This window comes from Halichoerus grypus, chromosome 9 (assembly GCF_964656455.1).
Source record: "Halichoerus grypus chromosome 9, mHalGry1.hap1.1, whole genome shotgun sequence".
In the NCBI taxonomy this organism is placed as follows: domain Eukaryota; kingdom Metazoa; phylum Chordata; class Mammalia; order Carnivora; family Phocidae; genus Halichoerus; species Halichoerus grypus.
Genome location: NC_135720.1, coordinates 51,515,770 through 51,538,155, shown reverse-complemented (window position 1 = coordinate 51,538,155; position 22,386 = coordinate 51,515,770). Strand labels below are relative to the sequence as shown.

At 40.8% G+C, this 22,386-nt stretch overlaps 1 protein-coding gene across 1 annotated transcript in view; it reads left to right on the top strand.

The window, feature by feature from the left end:
• ARMC2 (armadillo repeat containing 2) overlaps positions 1-22,386 on the top strand; it is a 104,387-nt gene that overhangs the window by 39,469 nt on the left and 42,532 nt on the right. Inside the window, exons 6-10 of the mRNA XM_036075291.2 lie at positions 31-107; positions 4,793-4,891; positions 8,778-8,953; positions 14,115-14,217; positions 16,284-16,507. Of these exons, the coding sequence (XP_035931184.1) occupies positions 31-107; positions 4,793-4,891; positions 8,778-8,953; positions 14,115-14,217; positions 16,284-16,507 (679 nt within the window). The remainder of the gene's footprint in view (positions 1-30; positions 108-4,792; positions 4,892-8,777; positions 8,954-14,114; positions 14,218-16,283; positions 16,508-22,386) is intronic.

Sequence of the window (22,386 nt, the reverse complement as noted above, 5' to 3'; positions counted from 1 at the left end):
GAGTGCTGTGTGTATTCGTCTTCCTCCTAGGGACCAGGGGAAGAGGCGTTCAAGAGCCTCATCATGTTTCAACAGCTCAGACCTGAGCAGACCTGAAACCAGAGCAGGTGAGGTGCTCGTATGCTGAGAGGTCTCCAGAACTTCTTCATCTTAAGCATCTCACATTTCCACTGAAGATGTCTCATGTTGGCTCACTGTTTGAAAACTCCAGTAACTTCATCCAACTTGGCTGCACGTCAACATTTATTTTTAGAAATTTTTACTATTTTCACAACAGTCTTAAAATTCTTACCATTACCCAGCTCTAGGGCCTCAGACATCTGTAGATTATCGTCTTAATGAGCGTGCAAGAAATTATTTTGTAAAGGTATTTGGAAAATTGCAAAGCTTGACATCAACATAATTCTTGAGTGCAAAACCAGAGTTCAAAATCATTGCTCACTTAAGTGAAACTATATTAACTCTATGAAGACAGCCTTTAGGGGCTTTTTTTTTTTTAAAGATTTTATTTATTTATTTGAGAGAGAGAATAAGATACAGTATGAGAGGGGGGAGGGTCAGAGGGAGAAGCAGACTCCCCGCTGAGCGGGGAGCCCGATGCAGGACTCGATCCCGGGACTCCAGGATCATGACCTGAGCCGAAGGCAGTCGATTAACCAACTGAGCCACCCAGGCGCCCGCCTTTAGGGGCTTTAATCGGTTTGAGAAAAAATATACAACAATATAAATCACAGGCTAGAAATGATGCAAAGTGTATTCATACAATGAAATATAGCAGTCACACTTATAATATTGACTGAAATGAGTACAAACATAATATTACATGAAAGCGTTAAGTTGCAAAAACAATGACATATGTTGTTTATGGATACAGATCTATGTGGTGACATGCAAAGTCCAACATGATAAAAATAACCACCTGATTTAGAATGATGGTAACCCTTGGAGGGAGAGGGAGGAGGGGAGACAGATAAGAAGAGGCAACTCTATCTGTAATGTTTATTTTTTTGAAATGGAGGATAAAAATACCATTAGTATTTGACCAAACTATTTGTGGGCACACAGGTGTTTGTTATATTTTTCACTTTTTTTTTTTTTTGCGCACATGAAATTTTATAAAACCAAACTAATATCAGGTTCAAAAAATATTTTATCACTTTCAAAACTAATTCTTTATCAATAAAATGACTTTTGTGGCCAATAGGAATTTCTGTAACACTCAGGAAAATCTTAGACTGATTTCCGCATCAGCATTGTTGCTAAGGATTTTACATTTACTTGCTAAAAACATCAGCCAATAAACATTGTGTCAAGTTTTTGTGTCCAGAACTCAAAGCTGTGGTTAGAAACTATAACCACTGAGACAGCAAAATCGTCAAAAACATGCTGAAATTTCTGCTTGACTTACCCAATTTCCTGTTGAATCATAATTTTTATATTTAGCAAACTGTGAACCTAGATGAAAGTGCTTTCTAAAATATTAGATTGTTGCCCAAGACTGAGGCAAACTTTATTTAATTTTTGTAGATCTTCAAGAGTAGTCACAGGATTCCATGCTTCAGTTGCTGGAGTGGAGAGTGGTTTAGTTATAGAAAATGGGATTTTTGCAGAAAGCAGAGTTAGAGGAGGTAGGTGAGTGGGTGGAGACACAGAAAAGGTCATGGCTGGACACAACCGCTCGCCCTGAGATTCTTGGGAGAACCCTTATGCCACAGTGTCTGGCTGACTTCTGCTCTGAGCAGGAACAAGCCTTAGAACCATTCAGAAGGGCCTGCAAGGGCCTTTCCTTTGCCAAGGTTAAATAAACCATTCTGTGATTTCTGGCTCACCCCTGTAATTCCACTCTTCCTGGGGTGAGCGTGTTATTGATTTTGTTTGTCCTAAGAAACAGATTGATAATCGTGGTTCCTCATAGAGCTATTCATTAAAGAGCATATTGCATAGGAAGTAAAAATGCTGAGTTGAACTTACTGGACTTGGAGTCTGTACTTCTAGTAAATTTTAAGTGTGCCATAAATATTTGGTGATTAAGTTATTTGTCTGACTTATTATCTTCTGGCTTTTCACTTGCCTTGATATATGTTGACTGTATTCACATGCTTTGGACTTGGGCAGATACCTGAGAATATGAACAACCATGGGTTTTATCCTGCTTGAATATTCAGGTTTACTTTTTGAGTCCATACCTGTAATTTATCAAAGTTAGGGTAGACTCATAAAAGTAATGACCCAAAAGATTGAGATGGTGGTCTCCCATCCATTATCTGCAATTCTGAAATCCCAAAACTGAAGCTTGGGAAGGCTCAGAAAGCTGAAGTGTTTTTCAAACTCATTTAGTGGCAATGCCTGAGCTGAGCTGATGGGAGGCGAAGAATAGTCTTTGTTTCGTTTCTTGAAAATATGCACGGACCCTGGCGCAGGGCACCGCCCCAGAAGACCCTACCAGGGGTGGTGCATGATACGCAGTGTGTGTACCCTATTGCCTTATTAAAATTCAAATTTTTTTTATTCCCAAACTACATCTGGTCCAAAGGCTTTGGGTAAGGGATTGTGAACCTGTACCGATAGGGACTGATGTTGTCCGAAAGACAATGCACCCATGCATTTCATGAACTCTTCCTTAGGGGTTAGACAAATGATGGGAAACTTTGCTGTTAAAGCTGTAGACAGCACACCTACACTACTGAATTACAGCTTTGTTGACAACCCCTCTCTATCTACTTTTTCTGCTCGAGGGCTCCTCACGCCCAGTGTGCATGGTCCTCTTTTGGTGTCAGGAAGGTTTGAGAAAAAGCAAGCCTGGACTCACTGCGCCTGGGGTGGCTGTTTCCAGCGTGGAGTATTAGAGGAAGGCCTACACACTGGAAGGGATGGGTAAATCACATAGCTTTCCTGCTTCTCCTGGGTGACATCATCACCACGTGCTTGGGAAGTTTAATATGTATTATATATTTTTTTTCTTCTCAAGAGTAACACAAATGCATGAGAGGTTTGGGAAAATACAGGCGCACATAAAAGAAATTAATAACCCATCATCCCAATACTTGGAGATGACCATCGTTACCTCATTTTATAGAGGAAAAGTGATGCAACTTGCCCACAGTCAACCCCAGAGCTAGGCTCCAAACCCAGACAGTGATTGTAGAACCTATGCCATCACAGGCCTCCCTGGTCGGCTGGTCTTTTTTTTTTTTTTTCCAGTTAAAATAACCTAAAACTATATAGGCCATCTGCCTTTTCACTGCTTTTGCTCTCTTGCTCTCTTTCTATGAAACCCTGATTGTCCCTATCATTTCTAACTCTTCGTGTGACATTTTGGGATCTAGGCACCCGCTGTGGGCATTTGAATGATTGGTACCGGGTCCACTCTGGGCAGGTACAGACTCTGAACCAGTATAGACTGGGTGCCATGAGAGGGCCCTATGGGGAGGGAGCAGAAGGGAGAAGGGAGGCTGTCTTTAGCATTGCTCCTGAGAGTCCGCACTGCGGTACCCCCTCCAGCTACATGGTCTGTGCTTTAGAGAGTGGGGTATTTCCTGTGTGAAATGTAATCATGATTTGCAGTCTCTAATATGATGCACATTGCCCTCCAAAGTCAACTTTCAGTTTACTGTTTCTGCTGTGGGGTGGAATGGCATAGAGGTCAAGAGCAAGGGCCATGGAGCTGTATGACCTTGGGCAGGTAGCCTAATGCCCCTGAGCCCCACTTTCTTCATCTGGAAAATGGAGACAACTTGGGGACCTCCTTGTTATGTTATCAAAATTAAGTAGAGACACGCTGCCTCTTAAAGGACCCAGCCAATGGCAACTAGCTTTTCCTTTTCTAGAGCCTACGTTCCCGGGCAGCATCGAATCTTGATGACTCAGTGGTATCGTGCAGCCGGATGAACTTCAGACAGTGGTGGCCTGTTGTTTTTTAATCAGGAAAATGAAATTCACGTTTATTGAGTGTTCCTGGATCCCAGACCCTGGGCTCTGAGCTTCACCTATATCATGTCTCTTAATTCTCAGAGCCCCGAAGGCAAAGATTTTCATCTCTATTTCACTGATGAGGCTCAGAAAGGATAAGAAGCCAGACCCCAGCCAACCAGTGCATCAGTACAATAGCTGTGATTTGAACTGGAATCGGTCAGCGCCCCAAGCACAGGCCTTTCCCACTACCCCACACAAATTCACTTGGCACTAATGGCAGTGGCCTTAAAATGATGTGGCCATTTCATTTTGTGTAGGAAAGAGAGCCTCTCTGAAGGCCTTCCTTTTCAGAAAAGTTTTCATTAAACACTTCCAAAATCCTTATTCTTTACATATTTATAGTTTTCTATTTATCCCACATTACAGAGTGGTAAGTTTAAATAAAAAATAACTCAAACTATTTGCAGTACGGGGCGCCTGGCTGGCTCAGTCGGTGGAGTGTGTGACCCCTTCATTTCGGGGTCACGGGTTCATGCCCCACGTTGGGCATAGAGCTTACTTTAAAAAAAAAAAAAACAACCAACTATTTAATTTGCCTTACTGACAACAATTCCAACATTTCTGAAGCTTAAGACATCATGCAGTGTCCTAACCAGAGTTTAAAGTTCTGATTTCTTTACATGATCTTATCTGAGTTTGATGTGGGATGATTTGATTAAAAGACATGTAGTTCTAATTAGAATTAGTTGGGCTTAGGGGGTGAGGTGTAGTTTAATTCCAGAGCTGATTAATTTTAGTGATGAACAACAAAGACTTCTGATGGTACTCCAGGTATACCTCCTTGTTCACGGCTTTCTCCTGATCTGGATTTCTTTTGCAGTCTCAAAAGCCGACGTGCAAGAAAAGGAGACAGAAATAGAAGTAGACGAAGTCTTTTGGAATACAAGGATCGTACCAATTTTGCAAGAATTAGAAAAGGGTAACAAAAAAAGTTTTTCTTTTAAATTGAGAATATCTTTAGCTATTTCTATGTTCTCCATTGCCCTGATATCTTTGGTATGCTTTGACTACCATTTTTGTGAACATGTTCAGAAACAAATGAAGTTATCTCTTTATTCATCCAGTAATGTACGTTTGAAATACAAGTAAACCTAATTTTTAGTGGGTAAAAATTATACTTTAAATTCAGGAAGAGAGCCTACTTCTAAAACTCCCCATGGAATACATATTAATTATCACCTTCTGTCTGCCCAAGTAAATGCTGGTTTGAACTCTCTGGGGTGACAGTTAATACATGATAGTGAAAGATTAAAACAGATTTCAGGTCCCTGAAACTTTGACTAAGTCTCATAAACTGGCATCCTTGGGAGGTGTGCCCATGGTTTTCTAGATCCAAATGTATATGTCCTACTCTCCTAAGGTTACCTCACCTGTTGGGAATGCCACTCAGAGCTGGAGGTGGCCTGGGGTGTGCCCAGCCCTTGCACTGTGAGGTTCCCCCCAGGGAAGGCCCATGATCAATGGGTCTCTGCAAAGGTGACCCACGGAAAGCTTGTCAAGAGAATGGCCCCTGCTTTCTCTCCTTTGCCACCCCTTGGGGATTCCATTTCTGGAGTTGAGATGGGCCCCTCTGGAGCCACAGTCATGGCCCCCAGCTAAGCCCGGCACAGAGCACACAGAGCCCTCACTAGGCATTGTGGAACGAGTACTCCATGGATGAGCAAACCAACATGATAGGCTCAAGAAGAGACCCTAGGAGAAGCATGGTAAAGAGGTCCTCCCCAACAAGCAAGGAAGTCCTGCAGAAGACCTACTTCCTAAAAGGTTCAAACAACCTCCCTGCTCCTCGGCTCCCTTTTAGTACTTGGCCATGTTCGTGGCTCCTGTGGGTGCCCCAGGCAGGGGTTCTGGTCCTGGTATTGCTACCAACTAAGCACGTGGCTATGGGCAGCCACCTAATCTCTATGCATGGCAGTGTTCGCATGGCAGGTGAGGGTGGTTTAGACTGGACCATCATCACTGTCCATGGCAGCTCAAAACCCCGATGGATGACTGTTCTCCTTCTGGAGTTCCTAATTTTAACTTTGGGCCCTTTATTTTAGGAGACGTGGGCAAAAACTAGTGAGGAGAGCAGTCAGTCTGAGCAAAGGTTAAAACAGAGAACATGCTAGGAAGAACACAGTGGGGAGGATGGCCTGCAGCATGAAGGCCTGTCCCAGAGGAAGTCTTCAGCCTGAAGGATTTTAAGAGAGCTCTGGGGACACCAGCAAAGAAAAGTGAACCAGGGTTTGGGATTTGGAATGTGGATGAATCTCCCTTCTCAGAGGATTGTTGGCCCTGAAGTATGGCATCTCTCCCCTCAACTTTAAGAACAGTGAATGGTGGCAGGATTGGGTTACTTGAGCTTTTGAGGGTCTGCCTTTCTTATTTTCCTTTTTATTTTGGCATAATTTCACACTTATAAGAAAGTGTCAAGGATAGTACAAAGAAATCCTGTATGCCCTTCCCTCCGAGTCCCCAAATATTAATATTTTACCACATTTGCTTCATTATTCCCTCTCTCTCTTCCACCCTCTTGCTCTCGTTTTCTCTGTAACCCCCCCTAACACACACACACACACACACCACACACACACACACACACACACACACACATTGTTTTTTCCTTTTTTGAACCATTTAAGAACAAGTTGCCAACATGATGTCCCATATTCCTAGTACTCTAACATATATTTTAAGACACAAGGACATTCTGTTACATATCTGGAAACTACCATACCATACTATACAAACCTTATTCAGATTTTGCCAGTTATCCTAATAATTTCCTTTATAGAAAAAGAAAATCCTGGATCATAAGTTCAAGTTATTTGTCATATCTCTTTTCATGATCTTGATATATTTGAGGAGTACAGGCCAATTATTTTATAGACTGCCCCCACAAATGAGTTTGGTCTGGTATTTTCTCCCACTTAGACCCAGATAAGGCATTTGGGCCAGGTATACGGCATGCGTGGTGCTGTGTCCTTCTCAGTGCCCCGTGGCGGTAGGCACGTGACTCTGCTCTGATCTCTTCCTGGGGATGGGAATTTTGATCACTTGGGGAAGGTGGTGTCCAGGCTTTTCCACTGTAAAGTTACTATTTCCCCCTTTGTAATTAATAAGTATCTTATGGGGAGACGTTACTTTGAGGCTACATTGCTTTCTATTACTTATCCAACTTTTACCCACTAGCTTTAGCCCCTTGAGAATGTTGAAAGCTCTTAAGTTCAAGTTGTCTTTTGAGGCTCTACAGCATTTATAACAAACCAACTGGTATAAAGAGTTAATTTGGTCAACAGTTTAGAACCTGACCCATGAAACTTCCTTTTTTAGTTTATTTTAAACTAAGACAGCTACTCCTCGTTGAACCCACCAGACTGAAGAGTTTGTAGAGGGAAGTGTTAGAAAAATGCCTTGAGGTCTCCCCATTGCCAGAGAGTGGCCCACGGCCTGGACTTGGGGTTTGTGAAGAAACTGCCAGGAACAGAAGAATAAAACAACAAAACAAAAGTGTTCTTACAATAGAGCTCAGGTTTTTCCTTTTATTTAAAGTTAGTCTAAGTCATTTCCCAAAAATTCATTTATTTAAGTGCATAACTGAAAGGCATTGAAGGTTACCGAGCTATTGAGGTTTAACATTTTTTCTTAGATGTTATTGTTGAAAAGAGCTAAAAATGGCCTGAGTCATTTCCTTCTTCAGGCGCACACTTCCTCTATGTGGGCTTTTAAAAGCACATTATGGTATTTATTTAAGATTGGTTTCCTAATTTTAAATTTTGTGATGGGATCTATCAGATAATATTTTTCAACTGAATATCTCAGACTTGGATTCTTAGATTTCCCCTCAGGTTCCATTTTGTGTGCGAGTTTTCTTCCTTGCATGCCTATTGGTATGGATACCACTTTCAAAGATTGCTGTCCTCAGAATTCTCACTATAAAATAACATGTTCTAGGGTTCTCCTGTTTCCCAACTGAAGTCTTCTTTTTATTCTCCTCTCTTGTAATAACCACCTGCAAGTAACAGTGGATGAGGTGGCATTTTTGAGATTTTTGTTCCCTTTGAGCCCTTGTTTCTCAGATAGTAAGCATTGTTCTCATAGAAAAATATTGATCATTGTTTTCATCAGCAGATATATTAGAAAATGAATATACATTAAACTATGTGATAGGTTGTCAGTACAGTATTCTCACTGAACCATGCTCTGTTGATACAAAGATACAAAGACACGATTCCTCCTCACTTAGCATGACATCTGCTTGAGGGCACTGGACATGGAACACAATATACATAGGTATGTGAAAAATAACAAAGTACCAAGTAATGTTTGTTGAATGTGGAATGGTACATCTTTTCTGGAGGAGCCAGAATGTGAACAGAGCCTTGATGGACCCAAATCAGTAGGAATGAAGGTGAGGAGAACATTCTAGGCCAGAGGAACTATGCCCCAAAGGGTTGGAGGTGGAGACACAGTGGTGGGCTTCCCTGAGACTGAAGCGAGCCCTGTGAGGTGGAGGGCATTTGGAATAAAGCAGGCCATCTGGAATCGGTGCAATTCCATTCTTTAATACGCTCTTTGAAAGACCGTGTGTTCTAGATAAGCTGACTGATGGGTAAATAAGTCAACATGGTGGGAGGTGGATCAATGAGGTGAAAAAAAAAAGATCAGGTAGATGGAAATTGCAAGAGAAGGGAAAAAACATAGTTCAGGAATTTGAAGATGTTCGGGGAAATAATTACGGGGTTTTACTTACACTGTGTTTGACACACTTGAAAACTTGACCTTAATTAGTAAGTGCTGCTTTACTCTCTTTGCTCTGACAGAAGAAAAAATTGAAACGATTTGTGCTGCTTGCGCACAACTTCATCACGCTTTAGAGGAAGGAAACATGCTTGGAAATAAATTTAAGAGAAGAAGTGTTCTCCTGAAGACCCTATATAAACTAGTTGATATTGGTTCAGACTTGCTCAGCCTTAAACTTGCAAAAATTATTCTAGCAGTAAGTTTTTCTTTCCTCTGGTCTAGTAGACTGTAGCACATAAAAGTTTTATTGAATGCTTTATTTGTAAATATTACAAAGAAGAGTAGAAATGCAGTGTGTTCATTTAGAATCTTGAAAAAAAATCAAGGTAATAAATTGACATCTCCGAATTTGACTAGGAACCCTATCTAAGGAACGAAGGCTGACCTGGAAGGCTACGGGGAAAATATTCAAATAAACTCTTACATTTGGACTGTGGCTAGGTTTTTTAAAAAAAGGTGACAACAGGCAAATACATTCAAAACAGTTTCTCAAGTAACTTGACTGGAGATCGGTATCAGAGAACACAACCTGTGGTTTCTGCTGGGTGCTTGATTCTGCCCCATGATTTAATAAATAACTGAGGCTAACCTGGGCCATGGACACACTGGCCAGGTGTTTTATGAACCAGTGTGAAACAGAGAAACATGTGGTCATGGGAAGGTGGCAACAGAAGGCTTCCGGGAGGTGTTAGAAGAAAAGGCCAGACACCAAATAAAAGTCTGTATAAACTCTGTCTCAAACAAAATGATATCATTGTTTGAGGGGAACACTTTGTTGTCATAGCCATAAGCAGTTGGAAACAAAAGATAAGACACAGTTATTAGAGAACCTTCTAAAAGAGCCGCTAAAACAAATGAATGAAGCTTTGTTTACCTGGTTTCATAAAAGTAAAAGCTATTATGTTAACACATATAATTTAAAATCTGAAAGTACACAGTGAAGGTAAGAGTTGGCAAACTTACTAAGAGCTCAGTAAGAATGCCCACTGTTCCTTATTTTGATGTCTTTCATGAAGCAGAATATTCTGACTACATACTCTATGTAATTTTTTTGGAGAACCTACATTCTTATTTAGCTGTCATCACAAACTATTCACCCCCTTTTAAAAAAAAACCTGATATATGACTCAGAAAGTAATACTTCTTTGAAATAGTGATTTGAGTCGTATTTTAATCTCCTCATTGGGGTTAACTGATCCATCAGCTTTAATGCAACAAAAAAGAACATAAGCCACAGAGATAGCTGAAGTTAAAAGTGGTAGGTAGACTTATGTTAACTAACTGGAATTTAAATAAAAACTTGAAAAAGAAAAAAAGGTGGTATCGCATGCTTGTCCCATTTCCTCTCTGGCCCTGGATTTGGGGTGCCCCTTGGCCCAGGAGAGCCCCTGGGGGAGGCTGGAAGGCCCTACCAGTGTAGCTGCCCTGTGGAGACCCAAGCTACCAACTGCTGAGGGATCCATTGTCTGTGGGTTTTCATCTGGGTCCCAGACATTTTGCTCCATGCCAAGCCAGAGAATAGATAAATGAGACAGAGGAGGAAAATGCCATTGATTCATCAGGGCTTTGCCGAGAAAATATTATTTTGGTTATTAAAGGTGCCACTCAAATCAATAATATACACGACACAATGTAACTACTTTAGGGTGAAAGGCTAGGTGATCTCCCAGGCAGTGATCGCGTTCTGAACTCAATCTGATTAGATAGAGCTCTCTGTGTGACGTTGGCTGCCTTGCTGAGTCAGGGGCGATTCTGCCTAGGCTGCCCTCCAGGGCGCAGAGATGGGCAGGCTGCTCCTTCTGATTAACCGCAGAACCAGGTCAGGAGGGACCTTCAAGGCCATCAAGCCCAACTTCCCATCTGCTACCTGAATCTGCCCTAACGTTCCAGGCAAGACATTGTTTTCGCATAGGCCTTGGTGAATGGAATTCTATATAAGTTTTAAAAAGACCACATCAGGGCGCCTGGGTGGCTCAGTCGCTAAGCGTCTGCCTTCGGATTGGGTCATGATCTCAGGGTCCTGGGATCGAGCCCCACATCAGGCTCCCTGCTTGGCGGGGAGCCTGCTTCTCCTTCTCCCACTCTCCCTGCTTGTGTTCTTGCTCTCACTCTCTCTCTCTCTGTCAAATAAATAACATCTTTAAAAAAAAAATTAAATAAATAAATAAAAAGACCACATCATAAAAAGTAAAAAAAAAAAAAATCAGCAAACAAACAGAAAAGATATATGGAACTAAGATGTTTTTAATATCTTCTCTAGTTTCTGCCAATATTTTCCCTACCAGTTTAGTACTAAAATTCAGACATTTAAAATTATTTATAGTTAGGGGTGCCTGGGTGGCTCAGTCAGTTGAGCATCTGCCTTCGGCTCAGGTCATGATCCCAGGGTCCTGGGATCGAGCCCCGCATCGGGCTCCTTGCTCAATGGGGAGCCTGCTTCTCCCTCTCCCTCTGTAGTTTCCCCTGCTTGTGCTCGCTCTCTGTCAAATAAATAAATAAAATCTTTAAAAAAAATTATTTATAGTTAAAAACATTCAGTGAGCATAATGTCAGTTCTTCTGATTTCTTGCATTTTTTTGGTTAAGTAAGTTGGGGGTTTTGCCAGACAGCCGTTTAATTTTAACCTTTGTGTCAAAGGATCTTACAAAAATGTTTCAGTCTATATTAAGAATTTTTGGAGTACACACATATATGCAATGAATGCAACTATATTCAGGCGTTGAAAAAAAAATCTAGTACCCTATACAGGGGTAAAAAAAAAAACCAGAAAAGAAACCCCACCAGTCTGTCAACAGTGATTATATATAGTAGTAGTAGTATTATAAGTGTTTTTAAACTTCTCCTTAATTTTCCAAATTTGCTTCAAATAGAAAAGACTGCTATTTTTAATGTAAGAAGCAAACTACCCTCTACAAGACCTTACTCTGTGCCAGGGACTCTTGATGCTGGGAATACGAGTGCCTAAAATCCGCTGCCTTCCCGGCTGGCGCTGTAGCAGAGGAGGCTGTGAGCACGCAGAGAACCTGGGGGACCGGGGTGTCGGCGGGGGTGTTGCTGAGAGCAGAATATGAAGCACGGTGCAGGGGACGGTCAGGGTGGGGGGAAGAGCTCTTTTATGTAAGGTTGTCTATGTTCCTTGCATATGATTTAATATTTTATTATATTTTCATGTCTCAGAGTCATACTTTTTACAGTTACCAAAAGAGAAGGTATAGGAATGTGCTTTGAATGTAAACTGACCTTATAGCAGGCTTGGAAATTGTCGGGTTTTTGTTTGTTTGATCTTTAATGAGAACCCGGACATGAGTTGTTGTCATTTTCCCTTTGTCACTTTTCACTAAAAATAGAAGACTTGGGTGGGGGGTGAGGTTAGTTGTAGTCATTCATTTATTCAGCACATTTTATTAAGTACGTAACCCGTGCTACTATCACACACGCACGCACACACACACACACACAGGCTCACAGTGTAGCGGAAGATAGTTAATTGATTAAAATATATTCCCGAGTATTAAGGGCAACATTGATTTCCATTGATATAGGTTTTATTTCTATTCTCTTTAGTCAGCTTATCTTCTGGGTTTTTAAATAATTTTTTGAAACCCCTAAGCATTACATTTTTTTTCTAATTTCCATTTCCTTTTTTCCTCCTGAGAACAGAAGGAATGACCATCCTGCCACATGTAACAGTTTCCGATGCTTCCACAACAGAGCTTCTCAGACTTGCACGAGCACTGGATCTCTGGGGAGTTTGTTAAAATGCAGATTCTGATCCAGCAGAGCTGGCCAAGGCCTGAGAGTCTGCATTTCTAATACTTACAGAGGCTCCCAAGGTGCAAAATGGAAAGAACTCCTAGTTTGCAAGGTTGCTCTGAGATAACCTGTCGAGGGCCCAGAGCAGGAAGGCAGATGGAAACTGCTCTGTGGATAATGCTTCCCTCCCTCTGCCCCTCGGGCACCGGGCTGACTGTGTTCATCCTTGTGTCTCCTGCAGTGAACAGCACTGTGCCTGGTACACAGCAGGAGCTCATTAACATTTGTGGATCAAACACAGAATGAATCTTTAAAAACATGTCTGACAAATTCCATTATCTTTTTTTTTTTTTAACTAACTGGCAAGTCATTAATAAACAATATCGAAGATAATTTTAAAGATGCTTTTTAATGATAAAATAATGACCCATACGCTCATCTTTTTCACACAGATATATTTATTTGTTCAGATAACTTCATTCCTACAAACATATTTTACATTCTTGCAATGAGGGCATATAATATTCCCATCTTACAGTAGGTTATAAATGTATTTTTTTTTAAGATTTTATTTATTTATTTGACAGAGAGAGACACAGTGAGAGAGGGAACACAAGCAGGGGGAGTGGGAGAGGGAGAAGCAGGCTTCCCACTGAGCAGGGAGCCCGATGCGGGGCTCGATCCCAGGACTCCGGGATCATGACCCAAGCCGAAGGTGGACGCTTAACTACTGAGCCACCCAGGTGCCACATAAATGTCTTTTTTTAAAACATGGTATTCACAGTTACACTTTCTATGACTGCTTGATATGAATGTTATTGTTCCACAGTTTATTATTCTCTAATATCGGACACTTAGGATATTTTTAATTTTTAATTTTTACCACTTCAGATAAATATACAGTGAATTGAGGCTATTTGATGTAGCTAGTCCCCCTCTACTGTGCTTTTTTCTAAAAAGTATATTTCCTTATTGCCCCTATGTTTAATTTACTTGAATATTTTTGTAGGATTTAGAAGGTAATTTTAAATTTTGAACATTATTTGCTATTATCTCAAAGCATTCCAGATATAGCCTGAAAAGTAAATATATATGTATTATCTAATGAAAAAATTATTACTTTTTTGGTTTTTTTATACAAATAATAAAGAGAACCATACCTCCCCCCTTTCTTTTCTTTCCTTCACCCCTACTAGGTATTCTTTTCTAAGTTAGTCTAATCTGAAATTTTGGTATCCGTCTTCCTTTACTCTTGTGTGTTAAAGCAATTAATCCATTTAATTAAACTTATCAACATCCTCCCCCCTTTTATCCTCATATACTCTTTAAAAAGTAACTAATAATCTCATGTATAAGGATGAGACTTTATGAAGTAAGAAATAAATGCTTATCAGTAAAATGTGCGTACCCTAAGGATCATTTATACTGTATTTACCGTAAGTTAATGAAATACTATAGTTGGCAAATATGGAGCCTAAGCTTAGACTTGTTCTTTATGTTTTAAAAATACCCTTGCAGCACTTTAAAAATAGATGTTTGTGTTAAAAAATGATGGTGCGTCTTTATTTCCCTCTGCAATAAAAATGTGTTTTCTTTCTCTGCAGCTTAAAGTGAGTAGAAAGAATCTTCTTAATGTCTGCAAACTTATATTTAAAATTAGCAGGAGTGAGAAGAATGACTCTCTGATTGAAAATGACAGCATTCTAGGTGAGTATCATTCAGTGCTACCACTGAGTAAATGTTGCCCTTGAGTACAAGTGAGAAGTTTGTGGAGCAAAGTTATCATTAATGGTAGCTAGAATATTTTATTTTCTTGTAATATCCAGAAGTTACGTGATGCCTAGTTTTGCTCTGTCCTTCTCTGTGTTTTCCACATTCTGTTTAATGTATCCTTTGGAGCCGAGAAGGATAGTTGGCTGTTTGTTTTAAATCACAGATCTGTACCTCTGAAGCAAATAATACATTATATGTTAAGAAGAAGAAGAAGAAGAAGATAGCAGGAGGGGAAGAATGAAGGGAGGGAATCGGAGGGGGAGACGAACCATGAGAGACTGTAGTAACATTATGTGACTTTATCAAGTATTCCCTACTTAAAAATCCATTTCCTGGTCTCAGATTGATTATCAGACAAAATACATTTAATGGTATTTGAAATAATTGGAATTTTGGGGCTTTTGATGGAGTAGGAATGACTCAAACTTGGAAGACAAACTGGAAGACAGCCGTTATAGACATTTGACATCAAAGTGTCTCAGATGTGTTTCAGATATGTTGGTAGAGAAATGTGATTACAGTCTACCTTCCTAGCTAATACTGTTTAAGTCTTGATACACCCTTAAATAATTAAGATGCTTAAATAGTTACGTCAATAGAAATCTTTTATGAATTCGCATTGCTGATCTAAGGCCAGGCAGCAACATGGAAAATGCCCTGAGTTCTCTTTTTGCGACCTAGGATAAATGATCTCTTTTTTGACCCCAGCAGACAGGGACAAAGAAAGATTCTGACAAATGATCACACTGACATTAATAGAATTAAATGTGAAAGAGGCATGATTAACCTTATCAGAGTTGCCTGGGTTACCCCTAAAATGAAGTAGTTGTATGCTATTCAGATGGATGTTCTTAAGTTGTCTCAGGAAACAGTGGATGTTATCTTCGAAGTATCCCTTTCTGTGGTGATTGAGATTTCTTTTATTTTTACTTTTTTTATTTTTTTAAGATTTTATTTATTTATTTGAGAGAGAGAGAATGAAAGAGAGAGCACATGAGAGGGGGGAGGGTCAGAGGGAGAAACAGACTCCCTGCCGAGCAGGGAGCCCGATGTGGGACTCGATCCCAGGACTCCAGGATCATGACCTGAGCCGAAGGCAGTCGCTTAACCAACTGAGCCACCCAGGCGCCCGGTGATTGAGATTTCTTAAAAGACCCTGTCTTGATTGATTTCCCATCGTACAGCAACCAGTATATCCTCAAAAGTTTGTTGAAATTTAACTCTTAACTTGTCTCAACTATCAATTGTCCTATAATAACTCAACATTTTTGTAACTAAAAATAAAGGTTGGGGCGCCTGGGTGGCTCAGTCGTTAAGCGTCTGCCTTCGGCTCAGGTCATGCTCCAGGGGTCCTGGGATCGAGCCCCGCATCGGGCTCCCTGCTCGGCGGGAAGCCTGCTTCTCCCTCTCCCACTCCCCCTGCTTGTGTCCCCTCTCTCGCTGTGTCTCTCTCTGTCAAATAAATAAATTAAATCTTTAAAACAAATAAATAAAATAAAAATAAAGGTTGGTAAATATTAGTAAGAGACAAGAAGTGGCATTTAATTAAAAGAACGTGTTCTTATTTATATATTAATAATTCCATCCTTTATTTTTTTTTTAAAGATTTTATTTATTTATTTGACAGAGAGAGAGACAGCGAGAGAGGGAACACAAGCAGGGGGAGTGGGAGAGGGAGAAGCAGGCTTCCCGCTGAGCAGGGAGCCCGATGCGGGGCTCGATCCCAGGACCCCGGGAGCATGACCTGAGCCGAAGGCAGACGCTTAACGACTGAGCCACCCAGGCGCCCCAATAATCCCATCCTTTCACTGTCATTATTATTACAGAGATTTGTCTTAGCTACAAATAAGCTTATCTCTTTTTACCACATGAGTAACACTTAACAAGCATTTGAATGTAGTACTAACATTTTACAAATTGTATTTGACCTTCACATACAAGTACTTTAAAATGTCTCTCTCGAGTTGTTACACATTTGTAATAATTCATCTTTTTGACAGAATCATTATTGGAGGTCCTGAGAAGTGAAGATCTGCAAACTAACACTGAAGCTTTTTTATACTGTATGGGGGCTATCAAATTCATTTCTGGAAATCCACGATTTCTCAATGAAATGATCAGCAAAGATGCTGTGGAGATACTGATGAATTTGATAAAGCAAATAAATGAGAACACCAACAAATGTGGTACCTGTTTGCCTAACTCAGGCCACTTGCTAGTCCAAGTAAGTATTTTACTTGAACAAGTTATATGTGTAAAATAGTTTTCATGTTCCCTAGTATCAGTTACCTGCCAGGTGGGTGTAACAGGTAACAGGTGGGCTGTCACCAACAGCCAGGTAGGGGTACTTGGCATTAGGGATCAAGAGAAGCAGCCACTGCCCCCCCCACACCCCATGTGTGCCCATTTCCCCTGGAAAGGCTATTCCATGCCTATTCATGGAGCATCTCTCTACACAGCTTCGACGTCCATTTCTGCTACTCCACAGGGAAGGCAGGCCTAGTAGAATAAAAAGGTAGCCTCGCTCTGCAAAACAATTGCAGGCTATCATCAGAATTTTAACAGGCAGAATTTTAATCTTCAGAGTTTCAAAGACTGGATATTGTTCATGAGGATGAGTAACTAATGTCATGAATCTTGTATCTGCCATAAAAAGCAAAAGTTAATGATATTAAGTGGACAGTCATTGGGGGGTGTGCAGATGACCTTCAGGCCTGAGACTATAGGAATGAAGGTAGCAAAACTAGATACATTTCATATGACCAGGGGCAAGATGAAAAAAATGTGTTATGTGTTACTTTTATTACTTCTTTTGTGGCAGATTAAATTTCATAGTTAAATTATTTTCACTGGAGCTGCTTCAGCTCTCATATTCATTTTTAGATGAGATTCTACTTTTTAATAGCATTTGTATATCAGATAATAGCATCTTTGATGTAATAATTCATGAGATTTGAAATGTGCTTGTCAATTAATGAGGATTGATTGAGCACTCAGAGTGCTTGGAGCCTTTGGGAAAGTGTGTTAAAAATTAGATTTAAGCCCTGCCTTAAAGATGCTTAAAGTGTTTATGATGATCATTAATTTTGGACTTTGCGGTCTGTCTCCATTTTGAAAAAAGATTGTGAAAACCCCTTTTAGTCGTGAATGATTCAAAATTCTACTGGATGTGCCATCTTTTGTCTAGGAAGACTTAGAAACCTTATTTTCATGCTGTCAGTGTTAGTGAGTTATTCAAAAATTTTCCTCAATGGAAATAATTATTTTGGTTATATAATTATTATATTTCCTTATTAAAATGCAAAAAAGTATAAGGAAGAATGTAAAATCCCCTGAAATATTTTTACCCTGAGATAGCACACCTCCAACATTTTAGTAACCGTTCTTCCGTTGCATTTTCATGCAAATATATACTTACATATGCATAATTTTATATAATTCTTGATTTTTATCATGGAGTCTTATTTTTAATAGTTGTTTTTGCTTATTTTCCATTACTCTCTTCCTTCCTCATTTCTCCTGTTCCAACCAGTTAGCCAACATTGTTCACACTGACGTGCTCAGCACCTTTTACAATCATAGGTTTTCAAAAATGGGTTATTCCATGCACTTCTGTGTTCTCATGTAACAATACATAGTAAGAACCCCTTGTAGATTTATTTTACATTTTTTAATGACTGTGTAATATTCTGTGATAAGGATATACCTCAAATACTGAACTGTTCTCCCATTGGGGTGTTCACTCTTTTTAATTTTTATGCAACAGCTTCTAAAATTGTTGTCTGATTTAAAAAGCTCTTTCCAGGGACACCTGGGTGGCTCAGTTAGTTAAGCGGCTGCCTTCAGCTCAGGTCCATGGTCCCAGAGTCCTGGGATTGAGTCCTGCATCAGGCTCCTGGCTCAACGGGGAGCCTGCTTCTCCCTCTGCCTGCCGCACCCCTGCCGGTACTCTCTCTCTCTGACAAATAAATAAAATCTTTAAAAAAAAAAGCTCTTTCCAACCCACTTATATACATATAATACACATATAAATATATATGTAAATATATAATATAATCTATATTATAATCTATAAGAAAACACACATATAAATAAAATATATACAAATTTATTTATATATGTATTTTATTTATTTTTATTTTTATACTTATTTATATATTTATATATTTATAACAAAATATATAATATATAGAAATAAGGTCAGTTGGTATAAAGGAACATTGAGTATTATTGTGACCTAAAATATATCCAATCCAGAGCTGGGACCTCTGGTATGGCAGTAAGTACAGTCATACTCCCAATGTTCCTCTCTTCCTTCCCTTTTCCCTCCATTCAACATCCTCAGGTGCAAACTGACTCACTAGGTTAGATGCCCTTTTCCTTTCCCAAAATCCATGCATAGGTGGTGTGACAAGGGACACTGCAGAAACTTCTTCCTCACTGCCCGCCACCACTCACCAGGCACTGTCATGGTCTCCAGGCCTCCTCTGAGGCTGCCGAGGATCTGGCTTGGGCAGGCCTTACGTGCTGAGGTTTCTCCCCGGAGCACAGTTCAGCAGGAGGAAGGGCCACCACCTGAGAATGTGCTCCTGCTGTGGTCACCAAGCCCCATTGGCATCAGCTATAGAGTGTCACTGTGTGTGTGTGTGTGTGTGTGTGTGTGTGTGTGTGTGTGTGTTTACAGACCTGGTGGGGAGAGGAGATATCATTTGAGGCTATTTCATCTGCAGGGACCCTGAACTGGATATTCCCTCATATTTCATTAAATTGAAGAAAAGCTGTTTTATATCACATGATTGATAAAATGTAAGCCACATGGCTTCACAAGAAGAGCAGATGAAGATCTACTCCTGTAAACGTGTAACACTGACTGGCTCTTCGCTAGCCAGCTCATGCGCACATGCAACCAAACAGATCTGGCCATGTGCGGAATCGTTTGTTCACACTAGTTTGCAGAACTCGGTAACTGTAGCTCATGAGACATTTTTTTTAAGCAACTTTGTTCAGTAGAAAAAAAATCAGTAAATTACTGTGGCTATGAGCCGGAGAGCACATGGCAAGGCTAAAAAGACAAAGGCAGGCAACGTTTGGACAGTTGTAAGTTCCTCTCTTTCATGACTTTCAACCCGGAGAACCTCAGTAACTTTAGCACACTGTCTGGGGACCTCCTATTACAAAACTGTACATTCCAGCATCTGGCACAAATGCTAGAGTCATTGTGTTTCCCTAAAGCTGCCCTTTTGGATGTCCCGAAGCTGGAGTCTGAAAGTTGTATAGGATTTGGGAAACTGGCACAAAGGGAAAGGGATAAGGTGTGTTTGGGGCATGCTGAGGAGGTAGGTTGATCCAGAGCAGAGGGGTTCCATGAGAGTCTGTGAGAGTCATAGGCCACAGCCCTGAGTCTCACACACCAGGCTGTGCAGTGTGGACTCGGAGGAGCCGTTGGAGGTGGGCGTGGGGGGCGGGGAGAAGGAGGTGAGATCAGAGTGGCAGAAGGACGAATGTGCACGAGATAGGAAATTGATCAAGACCACAAAGCTGAAAAGTGATGGGAGGAGAATGTATCAGGGGTACCAACAGATTGGAGGGCTAAGATCTCACCCACAGTAGCCCCAGTTAAGAGGTGTTACTAACAGTTATTAGATTTGAGGCAGATTATAATAGAGCTAAAGGAATGAGATCCAGAAATGGGTGTGGAAGAAAAGCTCCTCCACAGCATCTGGGCTAACGTGGCTTACAGGAAAAAATACTGATGTGTTGAAATTTTTGAAGCTTTTCTTTATGTCGTTTCATATATATATATATACACACACACACATATACATATACATATACATATACATATACATATACATATACATATATGTGTATATTTATCACTGTGTGGCCGAAATCAAGAGACATTGATTTCACAGGTGTTGATGGAGGGGCTGTTCTGTGCCAGGCATGTTCTGGGTGGTGAGGAAGATAGTGGAGGATGGGACAGCTGCCAGTAGGGGCCTACATTTTGGAGATCCCCATGTCCAGATAATAGTATTCTGATGCCTTATTCTTCTACAAAATCATGGCATTTCCACACATGCAATGCCGCCTTCAGTTCTGCCAATCAGATGCTTAATAGCATTTTAAGAGGATGAGTGTTGCTGCTCGGAAGGTCTGAAGGCCACTACCTGTGCACCAAGTGGAAGTATTAATACTCCCAGTCTGGAGATACAACTTTGTCTGTAAAATTGCAAGAGTAAGGAAAGTTAAACAGTGCACGTTTACTGAATTCCAGAATACTAGAATTTCAGGAGAGCTCCCCAAAACCTGGAAAAAGAGAAAGGTCAGGTAAAAGGCAAAGGCCCCTACATGTCAGTAGTGGATTGCATCACCCAAGGAGGTGACAGACAGAAGTAGGGATTTGTCAGTGTCGATCTGGAATGGATTATCAGGAGGTGTTAGGGTTCATTTCTGACTCCTAAGGCTAACATTTGGGAAGGCATAACACAGGAAAACTGCTAGAGTCCCCTCCATCAGAAAGTCTGTTGTGGTCTCCTTCATGCCCCCTACCTGGGGAATGGAGAAGAGTCTTCTGTATAAGTCATCATCACAACCAAGCCCTGATTCCCCTGGTGTTTCGTCTATCCTCTTGTGTTTCGAGAACACCATGCAGAAAGCTGCTTTACTGTCATTGAAGAAAATCTCAAGGTATCACATTTGTAGTTAGGTAATTTATAGGTATATAATGTAACTGTTAAAACCCAGATTGTCTTGAACTAACATTCCTATTTTTTAGTCCTTTGTATTTCCAACCTTTCTTCTTTACAGCCTGACTCATTTGATTTTGAGTTAAATCCATAGAGAAGTATATTCTTTCCCTGCTTCAGGTACGTTTTTGAAGTTAGACTGTCTTGCAGCACCCAGTTACCATGGTTTGCTTCTATCCCCGCCTCTCATGCTGGGCTCACTTCTTGAGGTCTGCAAGTGTCACCCCAGAGGGTCCTTCAAATCCTAGTCTTTCCCCCTCCTTTGCTCAGTACATCTCCCCTGTCATCTTCTCCTTTTTCTAAGAGGAAATTTCTTGGTAATGTCAGTCCTCCTGGCCCTTGCCACTCCCTACTCCATTCCTTCACCTTGGCTTGAGTTTGGGGAAAAGGCAAGTGAATTAAACAAAGAGAGATGACTCAGACATTATGAGCCTGGATGGTTCAGAAAATGATACTATTACCATGAGAAATTAGAGAGTTATACAAGGAACTGATTTGGTGAGAGGATGAAATTATGTAACTAGTCTTTATTGAAAACTCTAAGTTGCCAGCAGAATAGCCAACTGGGGCTGTCTGGTGAGCAACTGGAGTTATGAACTAGTGCTTAGCAGAGAAAGTAAAGCTAAGAAAACAGATTTAGGGTCACCTGCATGGAGGTGTTAGAATCTGAGAACAGATTCTTTAAAATGGCCAAATGTGGAATGGGGAAAAAAAGTGGTCAGAAAACTAAGAAAGGACAATGTACAGGAGAGTAGAGATCTTAAAAGCATGGATTGGGTTGGTCAGCTTTGGCCAACAGCACCCATGGGAAGAGGACTTCTATCCTTTGTTTGGAGAAGTTTGAGTAGGCAGGCGGGATGGAGTCATGCTGCTAGCGGTCCATGCTCTCTTTGATGCTTGTATGAGTTTTCTATCTCTGTATTTTTTAATTAAAATGTGTTTTGATACAGTTGATTTTTAAAAATCATTTCTAAACCCTAGAGTAAACTCCCTGCTTTGACGGATTTGAGTTCACTGCTGTATTCTGTGTCTGGCTTCTCCTCTACCATGTCTTCAAGAGCCTGATGGTCCATTTGGCTTCGTACCTGGTGCTGGGACAGGGCTCTCTAGTGAAGAGGCCAAAGGCCTGAGCTGGCCTTTCAGCTCTGACCCCAGCAGTGCTTCTCAGTCTCTGAACCTTCCTTTCCTCATCTTTAAACGACCAGCTTAGGGGTCCCTGGGTGGCTCAGTCGTTTGAGCATTGGTTGGTTTTGGCTCAGGTCGTGATCTCAAGGTCATGAGATCAAACCCCAGGCTGGGTTCTGCACTCAGTTTGGAGTCTGCTTGAAATTCTCTCCCTCTGCCTGTGCCCCTC